The 22030-nt window shown below is 40.6% G+C and overlaps 2 protein-coding genes across 3 annotated transcripts in view; one reads left to right on the forward strand and one right to left on the reverse strand.

Annotated features, from left to right (window-relative positions):
* PUS7 (pseudouridine synthase 7) overlaps positions 1-5079 on the reverse strand; it is a 63009-nt gene extending 57930 nt beyond the window's left edge. The window contains exons 1-2 of one of the 2 annotated variants that reach the window (XM_045828840.1): positions 4852-4972; positions 3344-3474 (exon numbers count right to left, since the gene is read on the reverse strand). In XM_045828840.1, coding sequence (XP_045684796.1) covers positions 3344-3380 — 37 coding nt within the window. In that variant the 5' untranslated portion in view covers positions 3381-3474; positions 4852-4972. Of the gene's footprint in view, positions 1-3343; positions 3475-4851 lie in introns of both variants that reach the window. The other variant, XM_045828839.1, reaches the window with a different exon arrangement.
* Positions 5080-7205: 2126 nt separating this feature from the next.
* Positions 7206-22030, forward strand: part of RINT1 (RAD50 interactor 1) — a 31372-nt gene continuing 16547 nt past the window's right edge. The window contains exons 1-4 of the mRNA XM_045828595.1: positions 7206-7354; positions 7807-7852; positions 13146-13330; positions 16491-16732. Of these exons, the coding sequence (XP_045684551.1) occupies positions 7313-7354; positions 7807-7852; positions 13146-13330; positions 16491-16732 (515 nt within the window). The 5' untranslated portion in view covers positions 7206-7312. The remainder of the gene's footprint in view (positions 7355-7806; positions 7853-13145; positions 13331-16490; positions 16733-22030) is intronic.

Raw genomic sequence — 22030 nt, forward strand, 5'->3', positions numbered from 1 at the left:
ATGGTATGAGGGCAGACCAGCCTGGACCCTGGTCCCTTTCTGGTGAGAAGACCACTTATGACCATTCCCCTTTAATGTGGCAAACCTCTTAACGGAATTCCACACTTACTTTAACACACACTTACTCCACACCACGCACCTCTGTGCCAGGCACTACTCCTGGTACTGTGTCAAGACACAACTTACTGTGAATGGAATAAGTGCCCAACCAGCATTTGCTTCCTTGACCAAATCACAGCCATTCAAGCCTGGTCCCTACCTGACACCTTTTCCCAACACAACAAGGTTCTCTGCTTGAAACTCTCCTCCTCCTTGCTTATCTCCTGCCTCTGGAGAAGCTCTTTCCCCCCTCTTTTTCAGACTGCTGCTTAAATTTGGGCTTCTCCAGGTTCCTTCTCCAATCTTGTCCCCGTCTCATTCCCAAGTGTTCCAGCTAAGACCCCGTTATCTCCATATCCCGTTTCTTCCAGGTCCAAGGCAATCGCAAAGTTAACTAAACAATGATAAAATGTATGCCATGAGTTTGTGCAAACCTCGCTTTAACCCTATGACAGTGCTCATTATCATTCCCATTTTAGCACTAAAATACTGAGGCCCAGAGATGAATAATCTTGGTTCCGTTTACAGAACTAGCAAGAGGTAGAATCAAATGCTCAAATTCAACCTGCCATAAATTGATCTCATCATTTCCCATCACGAATGCACTTCTGTTAAATTGCACCTCTTACCTCAGTGAATGTTACCACCAACTAACTACCACTCACCTGTGTCAGAATACGGGCATCATCCCAACTTCTCATGCTCCCCTACATCTACATCAGTGATTTCATGAATGAAATTCCAGAAGGTTTAGGACAGCACTGTTATGCCTAACATTACTGGAATGAGAATAGTAACAGACCATGGATCTGAAGTATCAGCCACTGGTTTCAACTCTTACTTGGGAAACACCAATTTGTGAGGTATAATGTGGAGACTGATGTATGAGTCGGTTTTGCCATTACTAAGCCACTTAATCTCTGTAAGCTTCAGTTTATTTCTCTGTAAAGCTGAAAAATGATGACTTGTTTAAAGGTCCATAATACCTGTTCCTTCTTAACTGTGGTCATTAGTACTTACTATGGATGGTTTGCACAGTATTATATTTCTGAGTCTGCAGTAAAAACAAAGCTTCTTAAGCTTCTTTTGTTCTCTGGGCTAATGATTAAACATGGTTTTCTCCTTAAAATACCACTTAATTTTAAGAGACCCTCCAAGTACTGCCAACGGCACCAAATACGCCTTTTTGGCAGTCTTTTTCTTGATTCTTGTGGACCCTTGTGTTATCTTTTTCTTGTTATGTAATTGCAAAGACAAGCTCATTAACTAATCTCACTTCTGTTTTCAAATGAAATACTTTTCATTTGTTTGGGATGATGGCCCTGTCACAGACATTTATTATTAGAGTACATATAGCACCAATGATTAAAAATAATTTATGTTTTGCTACGTTCTGTCTGTGGGCCTAGAAGCTGAGAATATACTTACCAAAACAGCTGTGCAAACTTCTACACTAGAAGGGGCAGAACTCAAATTAGTGTTGTTTTCATAAACAGGAACTATATAAAAGGGAAGACTGAAATGGAATATAACTTTTAAATAAGAGGGTGGGAGGGAATCCTGCAAATATAAAAGAAGCTGAGAAATTTCAATCAGGCCCTGGACAGTTGTGGCTCAGATGGTTGGACATCATCCTGCAAACCAAACAGTTGCTGGTACAATTTCCGGCCAGGGCACATGCCTGGGATTCGGGCCAGGTCTTCAGTTGGGGGGGTGGGAGAAATAACTGATCAATGTTTCTCTCGTACATAAATGTTTCTTTCTCCCTCCTTAAGTCTCTCTCTAAAAATAAATAAAATCTTAAAAAAAAAGAATTAAATCAGAAAGATAAAACCCTGATTGCCCCAATGTGATTTCCCTAAGGAAAATCCAAATATCCATGTTTGAGCATTCTACTCAAAGCTAGAAAAAGCAACCAACTTTAAAAAAAAGGGGGGGTTGCTTATGAGGTTTTTAATGGTATTTTTTAAGTTTTAAAGAAATATCATACTGCAGAAATGAAAAAAAAAAAGAAAGCACTGTTTACTTAAAAAAAAAAAAGAAATATCAAACTGTAAATACAGTGCCCATGATAGTAATGACACTATCTCATATGTCAAGTAAAATCTCTATAGATCAGAAGCTTGATTCTATGACTGGGAAAAGGATGAAATTTATTGATACTAAGCCATGAACTTGAAGTCCTACACAATTCTTTGCGGGAAATACTAAAATAATGGTTTTTGTTTCCTTTACACTCCAAATGAGCCAAATGAGTTTAGGAATATTACAATTTCAACAGTATTTAAAAAAAAGATTTTATTTATTTATATTTAGAGAAAGGAAGGGAGGGAGATAGAGAGGAAAAGAAACATCAATGTGTGGTTGCCTCATATACATCCCCCACTGGGGACCTGGTCTGTGACCCAAGCATGTGCCCTGACTGGGAATTGAACTGGTGACCCTTTGGTTTGCAGGCTGGCACTCAGTCCACTCAGCCACACCAGCCAGGACTAACGGTATTTTCAAATCTTTTTCGTTAAGATATCAGATTCACTAATAAGCTGCCTCTACACCCACGACAAAGTTTAACATTTTCAGAATTTTAATACACCATTGACAGTCCCTTAATATTATTTCCTGCAAAATGAACACCTAAAAAAAAGGGTCATATTGATAGGGGACTCAAAACTTGGAAAATTTTAGCTTAAGGTAAATAGCCATAAATCTAGCAAGTAATGCACATGTTAAGCTCTTTGTTTCAGAAACTACAGATAAGGCCCATCTGGCACCTGAGAAAAAGCAGCTGACCTCCTGGGGTGCTGGCTAAAGATTACAGCTTGGAGACATCTGTATGGGGAAGAAGCAGGCGACTACCCTCCCACTTGGAGACAGCTAATTGCCATGGATAGAAGTGCTGCAGCTGGGAACTTCAAGGACTCTCTCACTGACTTCTTTTTTGTCTTCCCCAACCTCCCTTATAAAAGATCTGGCCAGGAAAGAAAGGGGAAGATGGTTTGTTAGGGTATGAACCCGCCATCTTCTCGGATCGTCGGCCATCTGAATAAAGCGTCTATAAAAGATTCAATCACTGTCATTGCTTATTGGATTTGGTAGTGACAGGCAGCCCGAATGCCGTTGTCTTTTCTGGTTAGAATATTAGTCTTAATCATATCTGTATTTCAAAACCCTCCATCATTTCCATTTTTTAAATACTCCTATCCTGCATTCTCTGCAAACTGTCAGTAATCCCTCTAGCACTTACCATCAAAAGCACTTTCTTCAGGGCAGAGCACACTCATTACACTCTACTATGCAAAACTGTAAAGTTTACTTCATTTATTCATTGCACAAATATTTGTTGAGCATCTCTTGTGTCTGGCACTGTTTTAGGCACTGCAGAAAAAAGGAAAATTTCCTACACTTATTGAGCTTACATTTATGTAAGGATATATGGGAGAATAAATTTTTTTAAATGCAAGCATAATAGCTACAAATAAACCTGAGAAACAGGAATTACAGAAAGAGGGGTGCTCTTTGGCGAAGACTCTCCAAGGAGGTGCCTTTGAAGTGATGACTGAAAGAAGAACTAGACATGAAAAGATGTGTGCGAGATGAATTCCAGGCAGCTGGAACAGCGTGTGTAAAGGACTTGAGGTTGGAGAAAACTTAAGTCAACAGAAAGACCAGCTGGGTTGCAACTTCTCTCCTACTTGGGGGCAAAAACTATGTTTTATTAATACTTGTAGGGGCTCAGCCTCTATTAAAAATATGTTCAAAAGGGGTTATTAAATAGTAAATACTGAGTGTTGGCTACTTGCCTAATGACTGAACAAAATCATTGCCTATTCGTCCCCTCTTTGGTATGAGTGTACTGTTGGCTATTTCAGATCCCTCCATTGTCAAGGCATCCGCAAGCCAATGGGGCATGCCTGTCTCACAGACTAGAGACCTGAAGTAAAAGCCTTTAGTAATCCTATACATATTTTAGGAATGGGGGCGAGAAGGTGGTCTAACAAAGGTACCAAATATTTGAAAAACTGAACTCCAAACTCTGCTCCTTGGCAGGAACTAAAACCCAGGCAATGAGGATATACTTTTAAACCTCTCAGTACAAGGCTGGCGGTAAGGACTCAGTACGGACTTCAACAGGAACAGAGAAGCACGTCCACCATCCACTCATTAAACACTGATCCGGCAGAAGTGTCGAAAAACACTCCTGGTTCCCAACCTGTTTGCTCCTACTCTGGGAAACAGCTACAGAACAGGAAGTCACCCAGCACACAGAAGCCATGGCATAAGTAACGATGGGTGGGGAGTACCAGGACGAAGCACGTGGGCTGGACCCTGTAGCAAACCGGCCCAGCGATGTATGGGAGCCGTTAAAGGTTTCGGGATAAAGGCCACTTTTCTCTTCGGGGCAAGAGTTTAGGGAGAGTCTGGAGCAAAGCAAGAAGTGGGAAAGGGACCCTCCGCCGGACAGGGCCACTGGGAGGAAAGAGAACGCAGCAGCGTTCCCTAAAAACCAGCCCCAGTAGTGGGGGCGGGGCTGGCACGACCGAAGCGCAGGTCCCGCCTGGCTCCAGCCGCGCTCCCGCGGGTAGGATCCGTAATGGAGGTTCTGCGGGCGCGCCATGGCCTCAGACCGCGGCTGGAACACCTTCCTGGTCCACACTGCCCCTCCGGGCGGGATGGGGTGTCTGGACGCCGGGTCGGACCGGGCCGAGGGCTGGTGGCGGAGCCCGGGCGGCTGCGCGGAGGCCGCGCACTTACCCGGGGCCCGGGAGCGTGGGCGCGGTGTGGACCGAGCGGCGAGCGGTTGAGTGCACTGCTCCGGGTGTAGGAGGGTGGCAGCGGCGAGAGTCACACGGAAGAGCCAGCTGCAAGAGCGGCCTAACATAGGCAACGCTATCCGCGTCTAGGGCCCACAGCGATCGAGTGGACTCGCCTACGACCAGGCTCGCACACGTGCGGCGCAGGGACGCGCCGATGAGGGCGGGCTCCGCCCCGGGGCGGAGCCGGCCCTCAGCCGCCGGTCCCACCCACTTCCCCGCCGCGGAACCTCTGGAGCAGCCAGTGCGCAGACTTTGGGGCCGCACTCTTTGGCCTTCCATGCTGCGAGGTGGGAAGCTTACGGTGCCACTTTCACTCAGGGAACTTCTCAGCCGGTGGCACCCAGACTTTGGCGAGGGCGAAAAGGGATTTTACAGGCACCAAAGAGTCCTTTACGTGATTTCTAAAGCAGCGATTGCCTTAGGAATTTTAGTTGCATTCTAATAAAGCTTTCTTCCACAGCTGGTACTCTTTCCCACTTCTCCCATTACGTGTTTTCCCCTCCTCAAAGGCAGTCATTTCATCTTTCAACTGGTTATTTTGATATTTATCTTCATTTTCTCTATATTTGTATTGCTATTTCTTGGCTTTTCACTATAAGGTATTATCCTTTGGCTTCAGTTAATGAAAAATAAGGATTTTTGCATCTACAATATGCTATTACAGATCCACTTTTTAAAAGGTTTTCTGTGACAATACAGCACACCTCTTAGTTTCATCTTTCTGAAGATCACTCTCCTGGAGCCTCTGACCTGCACCAGTCTATGTCTACGCACAGTTGTCAGCATCACTTCATTTTTCTTCCCTGTTTGTATCTTGTGTTTCCTATTTCCTATGTCGTCTTTTTTTATTTAGTCCTTCATTTTAGTGGAGTGCAACCTCCAGTAGCTTCCTGAAAAAGAAAAAGTAAATGAAACAAAAAATTTTGAGGTCTTGAATGTCTAAACATACCTTTATTCTTTACCCACATTTGATTGGTAGTTTACTACTCAAGTAAAAAAGTCCAGCTTGAAATAAAATTCTTCTTGAAATTTGATAGAATTGCTCCCATGTCTTCTAGCTTTCTTTGTGACTGTTGAGAAATTGAAAGATATCCTGAGTCTTGACCCTTTGTTTTTCTCTGAAAGCTTAGGGTTGTCTTTTTGCCATCAGTGTTCTGCAGTTTCACAATGATGACCCTTCGGTTTAGTCAACTTTTATTCATTGTGCTGGACACATAGTGGGCCCTTTCAATCTGGCATTCATGACTTTGGAAACATTTTCTTGAATTATTTTGTTGATGATCACTGCTTCCTCTAACATTTGTTATTGTTTTTTCTCTTATTTTTCAGATTTTGGACCCCTTTGAGTGGCCCTGTAATTCGTTATTTTTTCTTTCTTATCTTCATTTCATTGTCCTTTTGCTTTTGCCCCCATCGCCCATTTTCTAACTCTTTCATTGAACTTTTCATTTTTGCTATCATATTTTTGCCTCTGAATGCTTCTTTTTAAATAGTAATCTGTTATTATGGTTGCAATAGTATCTCATATCTCAGGATATTGATTATACATATAATTTTTTTTAAAGTTTCCTCCTCACTGAATGTTTTCTGTTTCCTAAGAGTTGCTGCCCTCCCCCTGTCCCCCACCCCCACCCCGTTTATGTCTCTATGGTGCCACCTTCCATGTAGTTTCTGAAGTTGTCAAATCCCTGGGTCCTCTACTTACCTCTTGCTGTCGGGTAACTCCTGTTCCTTCTCCCCAGCAAAGGGCAGGTTTTGGGGCGACCCCTGCACTGGGTAGAGTGCATATTAGATTCTGCGTCCTTTTCCTCAATTCAGCTTCCAGGACATTTACAACCAGATCTGTACCCTCCCTGCAGGAAATTTTAGGGTCTTCTCTAGTTGACTAATCAGCCTTAAAAGAAAAGATACAAAGATAATCACATTGGAAATACACCAACTAAACGGCCCAACCAAATTACATTAAAGCTACTCAACAAGCCCCTTCACTTCCCCAAACAGATGAAATATCATTTAAAATATAAATCGAAATGATTCATATTGAATTGATGGTGTGGACGAGGGGATACTTTCAAGCTCTATCATTAAGGGTGAGGTAGAGGAGGTTTTACGGAGGTTGGGAAGGACCTCCTTTCTCCGGAGGGCCTCCGGGGAGAGCCGACTTCCAGAGCGGCCTACTCGGCGCCTGACCTGCAGGGGGCGCCACTGCGCACGACCGGCGGCTGCGCGGGAAGGGCCTCTCTGGAAGTAAAGGAAGAAAGCAAAGAGACGGGAGGAAGTCGCTGTGACGCTCAGCCCCGCAGTCTCTGAGGCGGAGCTGGTGTGCTGTCTGGAACCTGACTCCAGGCTCCAGGGCCACGCTGGCTGTGCTTGGAGCCGAGGGCTTGCGAGAAGGCAGGATGCTCCTGGCAGGCCCTATCGGCGAGGGGCCGGCAACCTCGGTGAGGCAGCCCTGGTGGCCCGGGGAGAGACCGCTGGTGACCCAGTGAGGTGGCACAGATCTCGACTTGGGGACATTGTTTCAGTGAGGCAGGCTTGAGGTCGTGGTTCCGGTGGCCTGGGGGAGATGGCCCTTGCAACCTGGTGAGGTGGCATAGACGTACCAGGGGAGGTAGTCCCAATGCGGTAGTTGTGGCGATCCCGGAGAGATGACACATCCTATTGGGGAGGTAGCTCTGGCGGCTGGGCAAGGTAACGCGAGCGGTCCTGGGGAGGTGACTGTGGTGGACGCAGGGAGGTGGCTCTTTTTAGAACCTGGATCAGAGGGCCCTGGCCGCTCAGGAAGGCCCCAGGGGAAGGGGTTTGGGACCAGTGGGTATCCTCCGGGAACCTGGTAAGAGTTCCACTTATCACTTCAGTCTTAATGTGTTTGTCACGCCTGTTCTCCTTCTAGTGCCGCTCTGAAAGTGGTGATGAAAGAAAGGACGTGGAGGAGAAAAGTAAGCAGACTCCATACGCCTTAGCACTGTGTACCAAGCCGTCTCTTTAAACTCAGCCCTCCAGGGTTTGCATCCGAGAAGGGTTATTTATTTACTTATTTATTTAGTTCCTTTCATTCATTCATTTATTATCCCCACCCGAGGATATTTTTTCATTGCTTTTAGAGAAAGGAAGGGACAAAGTAAGGGAGAGAGAGAGAGAAACATCTATTGGTTGCCTTTTGAAAGCACCCTGACCAGGCATCGAATCCGCAACCTTTTGATTATGGGACAATGCTCCAGCCAACTGAACCACCCAGCCAGGCCCCAAGAAAGGTCGTTTAGATGAAGTGTGTGTGTATATTTTCTGTACAGTAAGATTGCAGAGTATTAAATCCTGATTATCATTATACATATATTTTTGTTTTTCTAAAATTATAAAATATGGGATGATATAGGAAAGAACACTTCCTGACCCCAACCTAGTGTACAGACTTGTATGGTTTCACTGGAGTTCTGCCCATCATACTGGATTCATAATAATTGAGGTCTGCCTGTTATTTTAATGAAACACCAACTTAGTAAGCATCAGGAATTTGGAGGGGCTGATGATCTAGGGGAGGTGACCAATGCCTTAATTGGGTGCAAAGGAATCAAATGATCACTGTTCAGTTGTACTTGACCAGTGAATTTGCACTTAAAAATTGATCTGAGAAGAACACAGTGGATAACTTGGTTCCTAGATCTTGGACAGGACAAGGGAGGGGGAAAGATTAATACCTCCATTTCCTGTTAAGGACAGGAGCATATGTCAGGGATGGGGACATTTGTCATTTTACTGCTAAATGTTTACCATTGCTAAACATGGCAGGCTTTTGGACATTAAGGATTCTTCAGGGGCTTTTGAGTGAAATTTATTGGGGGAGGAAGGGAAAAGCATGAAACTGCCATTCTATCAGAAGGATTTTTGTTTTGATCATGGCAAATAGCCTGGGAATGAGAGGTAAAAGGAAGGGTGTCCATGTTATTGTACTATGTTAGCTTTAGGAGCTGGGCTTGCCCTTTACATTGCCTACTGATATAATCTGCATCAGAAAGAAAGCTCTAAGTTGTTCATAGCATTTGACAGATCAGAGCTGCCAAACTCAGCTCCTTTTCCTTAAAGTATTTGAGAGTACCCCATATCTTTCAGTTAAACCCTTCCCTTTTTCACCTTTGCTCGTTCAGATGCCTGGGGGTTGATGCCTGTTGAGATGTCATGTTAATAAAATGATAGACACAGACTGTAGACTTTGTCCTTGGCCCTCCTGTGGTGTGAGCAACTTCTTCACAATTAGCAGTACTCTTTACAAAAAAAAAAACACAACACAGAAAAGGAGAGGTATAAAACCCCATAAGACACTAGTGTGCTATTTTAAAGAATGATATTCAACTAAGAATGTGCTTCATTTAAATGGTAATATCAAAAGGGTATAACTTTTAAAAAAGTGAAGATAGAATTTACTCCCTAAGCTACAGCAACCTTAGCATTCACAAATATTCCCTCTGCATACAGCTGTGTCTGTGTCTGCAGGTATACCACACAACCCACCTGTTTTATTTAAGATACATTTAAAAAAGAAGACATTGTGAGTCCTGTATGTAACAGCAGATGGTTTTCTCTGCTGATATGTGAAAGAGAAGAAAATAAGAATATTGGGTTGAGAGTCAGAACACATGGATTTTAGTCCCATTTACTACCTGTAAGTGTAGGTGGAAAATGTTATAACTTATAGTTGGGAAGTTGAAGCATGGACTTAAAATAGTTTTGCTTCTACCTGCAAGTGGGCTACTGATTCTCATACCATGTGAACAGGATTTCAGTTCTTACAAACTGAATAAAACAAAATTTATTTTGGGGGGTTGAGGAGAGAAACTTACCCAGTACTAAACACACAGGTATATATTTTGTTAATCTTTTTATAAATAGTTAAGCAGTATATGAAAGTTAAATTTTCAGTTTAGGTACATGTTTATTCATATTTTCATTTTAACAAGTGACATGTTTTGTAATGGGGCTGATTGTAATCTAGCCTTTAGTTGTTACTTTCTTGAAACTTCATTTTTTGTAAAGAGCCAATTTCTACAAGGGCAGTTCCAAGGAAAGAAGTGAAGTCCAACCAATACCACTCCCCAGGGAGGCTCTGTATTTCCCCCAATTCTATCTTTCATGCACACACCTTTTTATTATTATTATTATTATTTTTACTGATTAATTTTAGAGAGAGGGAAAATCAATTTTGTTGTTCCACTTACTTATGCATTCATTGGTTGCTTCTTTTATGTGCCCTGACCAGGGATTGAACCCACAACTTTGGTGGATTGGGAAACACTAACCAACTGAGTTACCTGACCAGGGTTCTCCACCCCCCCCGCCAAAAGAAATTATAATAGTCTTTGTTTCTAAATATATGCTAGTTCAATCAAACCTTTAATTTGTTCATAAATTCACCATTAATGGCTTGTTTAGAGAGGACCAAATCCTTCAGGCAAACCTGAAGTAGAGAAATGCACTGTACATTCATGTTTATTCTAATGTTTGGTTTCCATGAAATCCATGCTTACTTTCTCTGGAGCCTTATTTTATAGCATTTATTTTCATTTGGAGATCACTCTAAATTTTTATATTGTTTTTGTTTTCAGTTTTAATTTCTAGGTACTACTCAAATCTAGGGAGATTAGGCCCTGTATATGGGATAATTCAAGTTGTGGGCTGAGTAGAATTGAGCATATTTAATATCAGAGAATTTAATAGCTGCACAGTGAAATGGAAGTACCATTATACCAAGTTTGACCCAAACCTAAACAACTCCAGGAAGAAGCAAACCATAGTAACCAAAAGGGGTTAGCTTACACATGGAAGCAGGTACTTCAAAGAGAAATAGTTTATCTTGGCACACTGGGCTGGGGTGTAGTGGAAGGAGAAAGATACAGCAGCCAACTGTGAGTCATGTTACTCCTACCTTCTTTGCTAAGAAGCAACTGTGAACCTTCAGTTTTCTTTGGGGTTCAGGGCATGGTCAGGAAGCCACCCTGGCACAGACAGTCAGCAAAGGTATAGCTGGAGATACTCTGGAAAAGCAGAGCAGTGCCATTAGTTCATAAATTTAGGACAGTGGAAAATAATTTAATTCCTTTGCAATGGATTACGTGTTTACTAGAAATTTATTTTCTAAATATATTGTTTAAATGAAACTGGCAAATTAGTATAAGGAGTAGACTCTGGGAAATAAGACTTACTAAATGGGATGAGAGCAGAGCTACCCAAAGCTAGTAAGTGTTGCCTCTGCCTCCACACTTCTCCAAGAAATAGCCTCAGGGTTCCAAATCATCTGTTTTTGTCACATTTAATAAGTCCAATGTGAATTAGTTCAAGACTAGTTTATTTGCCGTGAAGACAATCTCACTTTAGACTGTGCAATTTAGTGGATGCATCAGCCATTTAGAGTTTTTCCTTGTATTTTCTCACAGATTTACTTAAAACAATCTTTTTTCTGTTTCTCACATGGACAACTTTTGTACAATGACATTTAAAGGTTTTAAAACATTTTTACTCTTATATAAGGAGTTTTTACTCATTGGTCACCATTTCAAATTTTTTCATATGCTTTAAGTCCTTCAATACTATTTTTTTTTCTTCTTTTAACATCTTGAAACCAGGGTCCTCCTTTGGTATTATTTAGACCATACCATCTGGTTCCTTACAGATTTTGAAAATATATTACTAATTTAATAAAAACAGCACCAATAAAATCAGATTAGACCTTTTTTCCCCCATTAATAAAGTAGATTCCTAAGAAATAAAGTCTTCTGGAAAGTTTAACATCTGTTTGTAACTGCATTATCATGACAACATCTATTAAAACCTGTAGTTATTAGGACTTTAGGAATTTCTCCTTCACTCTGAGGCATTTCCTGAGCTCTTACGCATTTTGTAATACTTGGTCCATAGATTGCTTTATAGCTATTCCTTTGGGCATTTTTGTGTGTGCTATACACACAAAAAATATATGTAGATATACACTAAAATACACCCAAGAGAATATATATATTCTCACACACACATATGCATATATGTGTATACACACTGTATATTCATTTGGGTATTTTTATGTATGTGCATATTTGTGTATGGATATATGTACACACACATACTATATATAATATATAGTATACATGTATATAATATATACCATATATGGATGTTTTACTATATATGGTATATATATTTATACTACATACACGGGCATATTTGTGTATATACATATTTGGGTGTATGTGTACACATATATACTATATTATATAGTATAGTGTGTCTATACAGTACGTACATGTACTATACTATGTGTATACTATGTCGTATATAGTGTATAATATATATATATAGTATAGCATAGTGTATAATATATATAGTGTGTGTATATAGTGTGTGTGTACATATATACATGTATATATGTATGCCAGAAGGTATCCAGCCACGTAATATGAAAAATAGAGACATTTATTGAAGAAAATACAAGCTACAAGAAACATTGTACATAGGACAATGATGCCTCAGTCCCCTTCAAAGTAGGCACCTTAGGACCTCACACAGTTCTTCCAGTCACTGTCAGCTTCCCTGTCGTATTTTCCTGAATCTCATTGATGGTCTGAAATCTCTTCCCTTTCAAAGGTGATTTTGGTTTTGGGAAAAGCCAAAAGTTGTAGGGTGCTAAATCTGGGTTGTAGGGGGTGCTGAGACACCTGGGTGATTCGATGTTTTCCTAAAACACTCTGCACGAGACATGATGCATGAGTGGGTATGTTGTTGTGATAGAGCTGCCAATCACCAGTTGCCCATAGCTCTGGCCTTCTGAATTATCTAAATAGTTTCCGCGGAGGAATGTTCAAGCTTAACACAAAATTTGATGCATATTTGTTGCTCTACTTGCTTAGTCATTTTGAAATCTATGGCCACACAGTAACATGCTCACCCAGCAGCGTCTACTGCCCCCACTGACCAGAACAGTGAAGTTGTCTTTGTTCATGCATGTGCGTTCTTGTCCACTTTTCTTGACTGCCAGGTTACATAGATGTTGCATAAACGGTACTCGTTTTATTAATAGTGGCTGGACATTTTCTGGACAAACCATACATACACTCCATTGGTCATATATAGTTTTTTTCTTTAAATTATTAACTTCTGAAGGTGGATATATTGCCTTGTGTATCTTTTGGATTTCTGTTAACTCTAGATGGTTGCTGGTATTGAATAATTGTTTTTCTTTCATTTTAGGTGACATAAATATTGTAGCTCTTGTTGGAAATGAACAAATCGGTAAAGGTACAGATAATGGTGATCTTCCTTCCTATGTGTCTGCATTTATAGAAAAGGAAGTTGGAAATGACCTTAAATCATTAAAGAAACTTGATAAACTCATAGAACAGATGACGGAAAGTAAAATGCAGTTAGAAGAACAGGCAAGTATTAAAACTCACTGGAATAATATCAGTAGTATACTCATAGTAGTATATACATAGTAGTATACTCATAGTCCAAAAACATGGTAAATTCATTGCACGTATGCACTAATAGGGGAAGAACTTGAAATTAAGTATAACATTAACAATGGTTATTTCTATGTGGTTTTAACATTTATTTTCTTTATATCTTTCTGTATTTTTAAGATTTCTTTACAGTGAACATATTACTTAAAATAATTTTTTTAAAATCCCCATGATTGAAATCTTAAAAAAATAAATGGGTCTCTATACTTGAAACAGTGTTTGCTGAAGATGAGATTTGTATTGTGTAACTACTAAATTGGGTTAAGTACACTCTGCAAGAGTATATTGGTGTGTTAGCTCCAGGTTGTCATTCATTTTATGTTTTCCTTGCTCTAGCACCTCAGGTTTTTCCATCTTCCTGTGCTTTCATCACATGTATTGTTAAGCTTTATGTTTAGCCCAGCCCTGTCCTCTTTTGTACTCCTGTAAGCAAGTTGTTGTGGGCTCTCCTGGAGGAAATTGTACAGCTGAGTGGAGTCATGCAGCCCTTATGTGTGGTCTTCTGTTCCACTGATTGTCCTTTCATGAGAAAGGTGACTCCTCTGCTATTCCTGTCCACTGTTCTTCCAAATTCTCCCCAAGACCTACCCAACCTAGCTGCTCTGTCCTTTTCCCAAACAAAAAACTGTGGCCTTCTAGCATAAATCAATTGCACAGTACCTCAGATTCCACAAACTGACTTGTCATCATTACTACTTCTTAATTCAGCAGAGGATCAAGGAAGGGTAGTCCTTGTGCCCCGATCCTGCCTGCCAGCTCTGTGAACTTGCTTCAGTCTTTCATAATTTTATCCTTTGCTTTTCAAATAGTCCTGTCCCCTCAGCATGTGGAAATACCCAGATCTTTCCCTTAAAACTTAGACAACAAAACACCCTCCCCTTTTTTTAGTAGGCGTTAGTCCCTTCCTTTTACTTTTGGCGTCTTCAGTCAATTTACTTTACATCTGTCTCCACTTCCTACTTTTCTTGTTTTTAAATCCTCACTGAGGATATGTTTATTGATTTTTAAATTTTTTAAAGATTTTTAATTTATTTTAGATAGAAGGGAAGTTGGGGAGAGAAAGAGAAGGAGGGAAACATCGATGTACTAGAGATACATCGATCAGTTGCCTCTTGCACGCCCCCAACTAGTGACTTGGTGTGCAACCCAGGCATGTGCCCTGACTAGAAATTGAACCAGTGACCTTTCAGTTCTCAGATCAGCACTCAACCCACTGAACCACACCAGCCAGGGCTCCACTTCCTAATATTCCATTTGCTCTGTGACCCACTGGAATCAGGCTTGAAACCCTGATGACCATGGAAGCTTTTGCTGAAGTCATCAATTGAACCTTAAATTCAGCATGTCCAAAACTGTACTGATCCATCTCTTAAAATGCTTCTCCGTCTTGGAAAATAGCATCTGTCACTCAGGCCTGAAACCCAGGAGCCTTCCAAGATTGCTCTCCATCGTCTTTACTCTTCCCCAAAACCAAGACATCCGAGTTTTGCTTCCTTAACATCTTCCACCACCTCATTTTAGGGCTTCATTCTCTCTTGCATTTGATGGTAGTGTGCCCTCTATGTATTCTTCATAGTGCCACAGTTTCTTTTTTATTCCTTACAGTAATGTTGTTATATGTAAATAAATCAAATATTATAAAATATAGTTATATAATTAACCTATTTTTTTGTATATGCATAGCTTAACTTTTTAAAAAAGATTTTATTTATTTATTTTAAGACAGGGGAAGGGAGGGGGAAAGAGGGAGAGAAACATCAATGTGTGCTTACCTCTTGTGGGCCCCCTTCTGGGGACCACCTGCAACCCAGGCAGTGCCCTAATTGGGAATAGAACCAGTGACCCTTTGGTTCTCAGGCCGGCACTCAATCCACTGAGCCATGCCTGCATAGCTTAACTTTTTGTGATTAATATAATATGGGCCTTATTTCTCCATCAATATAGGGAGCTACCTATATTGAATATAATTTTTTTAATTTTTTAATATATATTTTATTGATTACTCTATTACAATTGTCCCAATTTTCTCCCCTTTGTCCCCCTCCACCCAGTATCCTCCTTCCCTCAAGCAATTCCCCCCTGCCCCACTTAGTGCATGTACATGGGTCCTGCATGTAAGTTCTTTGGCTTCTGCATTTCCTATACTATTCTTAACCTCCCCATCTATTTTGTTCATACCAATTATGCTTCTTGATCCCTGTGTCATTTCCCCCTTTTTCTCCCTTCCCCGTTTTCCCTTCCTCCTTCCCCCTACCAGCTGATAGCCCTCCATACCTATGATTCTGTTCCTGTTCTGGTTATTTGTTTCACTTGTTTTTTTTTTCTTTTAGATTCAGTTATTGATGGTTGTAAATGTGTTGCCTTTTTTTGTTCATGGTTTTGATCTTTTTTCTTCTTTTTTTTAAAGGATTTTATTTATTTATACAGAGGGGAACAAAGGGAGAAAGAGAAAGAAACATTGATGTGAGAGAGAGATATCAATCAGTTGCCTCTTGCATGCCCCCAACTGGGGACCTGGCCCACAACCCAGGCACGTGCCCTGACTGGGAATCGAACTGGTGACCCATTGTTTGCAGGCTTGTGCTCAGTCTACTGAGCCACACCAGTTAGGGCAGGGTCCCTTTTATTTCATCAATCTACTGTTGTAATATTTGCTGGTATCTTTCTTCCATAATAACTGAGCTTAAGGGCAGATGCTGTGTCTTATTTATGTCTATCCCTAGCACAATGCTTGCTACAGTGTAAGTGTCTAATCAGTGTTGATTAAATTGAAATTCTTCTATAATATTTTTTTATATTGTAGTGATGCCTAATATTTGTATATGTTCTGCCATATGATTGGACTCTCTGAAAGTACTGAGCTTCATGAAGACAGATCCATAGATGCTTACAGGGGGCCAGTGTGGTAACACCTCTTCCTACATAGGTTTTGTAGGTATAGGGTGCAGAAATCAAATCTATCTTTTGATACTTTTAATTGACAATTTTCAATTCTTTTGAAGGTAACAAACTAATAAAAAAGGTTATGAAAATTTTACCTGATTGCCACTGTTTTTGTTTTTGGCATGATCAGGTACTTACAATTTCATCGGAAATCCCTAAAAGAATTCAGAATGCTTTAAAAAATGCAGAAGAGTCAAAGCAATTTCTTAATCAGTTTCTGGAGAAAGAGACTCATCTCTTCAGTTCCATTAATAGTCATTTGCAGACCGCACAGCCCTGGATGGAGGATCTTGGGGCCATGATTAACCAAATTCACGAGATTGAACGGCATCTTGCTTACCTTACATGGATTTCACAAATTGAAGAACTAAGGTAACATTGTCCTCTTTGTTCTCATAATTATTATTTTCCTTTGAGGTTCTGTTATAAAGAGTGCATGTATGCCATTAAATAATTGAGTTAATTAAAGATTATAATAATGTAATTTTACCAGTTATGAAAATAGCATTATGATAATTATTCTTTTATTGTGAATGAACATAAACTTTTCAGGGAGCTAAATTTGCATTTAAAAGAAAGTAATCTAAGTAAAAATTTTAAGTTCTGTAGTTGTATTGTGAACACATGATAAAAATGATTTTTATAATTTCAGATGGATAAAACATCCCCTCAGCATGGTAATATTCCTTTTTACTTTTTGGAGGTTAGTTAATGAGATGGATTGCTTTCACTGTATTTTGAATTTTTTTCAGTGGGAATCATCTATTAATAGGAATAAGTACTCTTAGATGAATAATAGAGTTCTGCTGTAGGTAGGAGGAAAAGTACTGTTTTAATTGATTACATATCACTAGTGGTTGATTGTGTCAGTATTGCTTTTCAAACAAGCTAAATTAACATTTCTGCCTAGACTGGCAGATTATTTGGTTTCATTATATAGTCTCCCAACCTTTCTAAAGTGTACTTTTTGATCCTTGCTTTCTTTTAACTACTCTTCCTTCAAAGCTGTTAACAACCATTGATGTCTGAAAGACTTGAAGGGGAAAAGTCATCCCGAGAGTCTTGATGTCCCATTTTAAATCTGTCATAGTTGAAATAGGTTGTTATTTCTTCCAAAGAGTAACCCAGTGTCACTTTGTCCTGCATATGCTTTCTGGGATTTTAAAGAATTTTACATGTCAGTACAGTATGAAAATCTTTGTTTTGCATACATGTTTTACCTTTACAGAAAACGTGATATGCCTAAGATTATAGTGTTATTAGTGATTCCAGATTGAATTAAGCTTTTTGGAGCATCTCCTTGTTGGGATAAATTATTTGCAGTGAAGGAATTTTATTTTATTTTATTTTTTTATTAAGTATGTTTTATTGATTATGTTACAGAATGGACTTGTTGCAAGGGATGATATACTGTTACCAACTGGATCTTCCCCTCCTCCCAGGGTCCCCCTGTACTAGGTTCGCCTTGCCCACCACCAGGGAATTATAGCTCTCAATGCTAGAGATTGGTGAAAAGGAAAGGAACTGTTTATTTAAAAGTTACACAAACTTAGAGTAATGACTTAATGTCTTCGTTAAACTCCTAAAGTCTCTTAAAACACCCACAAACACACACAGTTCTTCCTTCCCCCCTTTGCCCAGTCCAGGGTGCCATAACTCAGGAAAAGAAATAGAAGTTTGTGGCTCTGGTAGTTCCCAGTCCTTCCCAGTAATCCATACTCGGCTTGCAGGCCTCCCGTGGTTCACTGCACCATCAGCTGTGTCGCCGCTGTGATCTCCAATTCTTAATCCAAACCCACGTGGCACCTTCTCATGGCCCAACAGCTAGAGTCCTTTCACCTATACCTACCAGCATTCCCATATTTTCCAGCTTTTCTGGGCTGCCACAGTAAGTCTGGGCAGGTGTGGCCCTGTGGTGTGGAGCCCAACCATCTCCAGGTTCTCACACAGGTTCTGGAACCAGGGGGAGTTGCCTCCCAGTTATATCCTGGGTTGAAGTCACTCCCATCTGCCTGGCTTAAAGCAAGGCTTAAGGCTGTTTAACATATCCATGAAACCAGTTAAAAGTTATAGATGTGTTAAATGACCATTCTAGAGGTTATTTGCAAAACTGTTGCTTTGCGAAACTCTCAATGGCCCTGCTCCATGTGTCCAATGTCCCCAGACTTGTGGAGGTGAGGACATCCTAAATTTTTAATATTTCCTGGACAACCTGAGTTCTGGACCCCATTACAAATACCTCTTTGTGGGGGGTGCCCTGGCTGTACCCTGTTATAATTATGCCCTATTAGTTCATGTCCATGGGTTGTACATATAAGTTCTTTGGCTTCTACACTTCCCATGCTGTTCTTAACATCCCCCTGTCTGTTTTGTACCTACCAATTATGCTTCTTATTCCCTCTACATTCTCCACCATTCTCCCTCTTCCCCCTCCCCGCTGACAACCTTCCTTGTGATCTTCATCTCTATGATTCTAGTTCTGTTCTAGTTGTTTGCTCAGTTTGTTTTTGTTTTTTTTTTAGATTCAGTTGTTGATAGCTGTTTGTTGTCATTTTACTGTTCATAGTTTGATCATCTTTTTCTTAGATAAGTCCTTTTAACGTCTCATATAATAGGGGCTTGGTGATGATGAACTCCTTTAGCTTGAGCTTGTCTGGGAAGCTCTTTATCTGCCCTTCCATTCTAAGTAATAACTTTGCTGGATAGAGTAATCGTGGATGTAGGTCCTTGCCTTTCATGACTTGGAATACTTCTTTCCAGCCCTTTCTTGCCTGCAATATTTCTTTGAAGAAATCAGCTGACAGTCTTATAGGAACTACTTTGTAGGTAACTGTCTCTTTTTCTCTTGCTGCTTTAAAGATTCTCTATCTTTAAGCTTTGTCATTTTAATTATGATTTGTCTTGGTGTGGCACTTTTTGGGTCCAATTTATTTGGGACACTCTGTGCTTCCTGTACTTGTATGTCTATTCCTTCACCAAATTAGGGAAGTGTTCTTTCATTATTTTTTAATTAAGTTTTCAATTTCTTGCTCTTCTTCTCCTTCTGGCACCCCTATAATTTGGATGTTGGAACGTTTAAAGTTGTTCTAGAGGTTCCTAAGCTTCTCTTCATTTTTTTGAATTCTTGTTTCTGTTCCTGGTGAATTTTTTTTTCTTCCTATTTGTTCCAAATCATTGATTTGAATTCTGGATTACTCCCCTTCCCTGTTGGTTCCCTGTGTGTTTTGCTTCATTTCACTTTGCGTAGTCTTCACTTCTTTATTTTGTGGCCATACTCAATCATTTCTCTGAGCATCCTGATCACCAGTGTTTTGAACTCTGCATTTGACAGGTTGGCTATCTCCATGTCACTTAGTTCTTTTTCTGTAGATCTGTTCTTTGTTTTGGCTATATTTTTTTGTACCCTCAATTTGGCAGCCTCCCTGTGTTTCTGTGTATTAGGTAGAGTTGCTTTGATTCTCCATGTTGGCGCACGTCTTGTGTTGTAAGGGGTAGAACCTTAGGTATTTCCTAGGGTGGGGCAATGGGCTTCACCCAATTGTGGAACTGTATGGGGGGGAGGGGTCAGAGAGGGACCAATGCCACTTCCTTGGATCTTGCCCCATTTCCAGTCACTTCCCCCGCTCCTTGTAAATGACTGGCGCCCTTCTAGCTGTTGCTCTGGTGCTGCTTCCCCAAGTGGGTGAGTTTGTGTACCTTCTAGGACCCTGTAGGCTCTTTAAATGGACTCTCCTGAGAGACTGGCAGTTTCTTCTGTTGTCCCAACCCCCACAGGTTTTTATAGCAAGAGGTTATAAGGCTTTGTTTTTTCCTGGCACTGGAAACCTGGGGCTGCATGGTCTGGCCTAGGGCTGGGATCACAGCTCCCCAGGTGTCCCTCCTGGTTTTTATCTGCTACGTATGAATTTGGGACTGCCTGTTCCTCTGACTGCAGCAGCTGCCTCGCCATGCCATACCAACTCCCCATCTTTGCCCCTCCTACCCATCTGGGTGAATGTTTCTTCTTTAAATCCTTGGTTGTTGGACTTCCATACAGTTCAATTTTGTGGCAGTTTTGGTTGTTTTTCGTTTTTAGATTGGTTGTTATCCTTCTCATGGTTGTGTGAGGAGGCAAAGCGTGTCTACCTATGCCTTCATCTTGGCCAGAAGTCTGCAATGAAGGAATTTTAAACCTTGCTTCAGTTTACTTCTTTTTCCTTGCCCCTCTGCAACAAAATACCAATGGGGTAATATGAAAACCTTTTTAAGTTATTGTAGTAATAGCCTTATTAAATAAAAGCCTGAGCTGTGTAGTAGACAAATAATTTGATTAATAAAAAGAGGACCATGATTATGGGTAGCCTTTTTCTGGTATTGAAATTGTTTAAAAGAATATATACCCAGGGAGTTATATTAGAAGTAGGAATCAAATTCATAATCAAGTAGAGCACAGTTATTTCTCTTTATAATACATGTTCTTTCCTGTAGGTCTTTTGTGATACATATCTATTTATAGCTTTCTTTTCGGTTCCTGAGACTTTCCTTATCTCCTAATTTCCCTTTAATGACCCATTTTTTATTCTGTGGGACTTTCTTTTTTCTTTTTTTAATTAGTTTTATTCTTTCTAGAACTAGCATCTTTTTGTTAACCCCATTTCTTGAATACTATAGTTCACCCATATCGCTATGAATAAGCCCTATGGCCCTGGCTTTTCCTGTGCTCTGTCAGTCATGCTTCAGTGTTGTGTGGGGATGCATTTCATTGTATCCTAGAAGGAGATGCTCCTGTAGTCTGTGGTTATATGTACATTTAAAATTCTCTTGTAACATTTGTACATTTCTTAAACATGGCAGTCTTCCTTTAACATAATGCAACACTTAGTTTGGATTTATATGTCTTTGAAATGGGAAAAACCTTGTACAGAAGCAGTCACTTGTGCATGCTAAACATCAGAACAAGCCCCCAAGAGGAACTACCAGTGCCTTAATGCAGAAACGGTGAATTTACTGATACCCAATTGGGGGGGGGGGGGGACAGAATGTTTGCAATGCTGAGAATAACTATAAAAGGCAAAACTTGTTGGAAACCTTTTTTTTTTTTTAAGATTTTATTTATTTTTTAGAGAGGGCAAGGGAGGAAGACAGAAAGGCAGAGAAACATCAATGTGTGAGAGGTACATCAATTGGTTGCTTCTCACATGCCCTCAACTGGGGACCAGGACACAACCCAGGCATGTGCCCTGACTAGGAATTGAACCAGCGACCTTTCAGTTCACAGACTGGTGCTCAGTCCACTGAGCCACACCAGCCAGGGCAAAATCTGCTGGAAATCTTAATAAAAATTATTAGTAAGTGAGAAGAAAGAAAAGTAAGAGCATCATTGTAGGGGATGGCCAAAAGGGCTGACAGAATAATATAAACATGAGCTTGGTATCCTTGTGTGTCTGAAACAGTGACAGTAGAAAACAAAAGTAGCTTGTGGAGAAAGGAGAGGGAAAAATACTAGTGCATAGTGGAGATGGCAGGGTAGGCTACACATTTCTAATTGTAAGGAGGACTCTGTGCCTAACCTAAGAACATAACTGAAGCAGCACACCAAACCAGAAGCAAGAGTCCTAGCACATTAGTCATCTTCCAGTGCGGTGGCCTAGGGCCCAGGTACAATGTGTATGGGCTGCCTACGGGTGAAGA

The sequence above is a fragment of the Phyllostomus hastatus genome, unplaced genomic scaffold (genome assembly GCF_019186645.2).
Source record: "Phyllostomus hastatus isolate PE091 unplaced genomic scaffold, TTU_PhHast_1.1 phas_scaffold_78, whole genome shotgun sequence".
NCBI classification, from domain to species: Eukaryota; Metazoa; Chordata; class Mammalia; order Chiroptera; family Phyllostomidae; genus Phyllostomus; species Phyllostomus hastatus.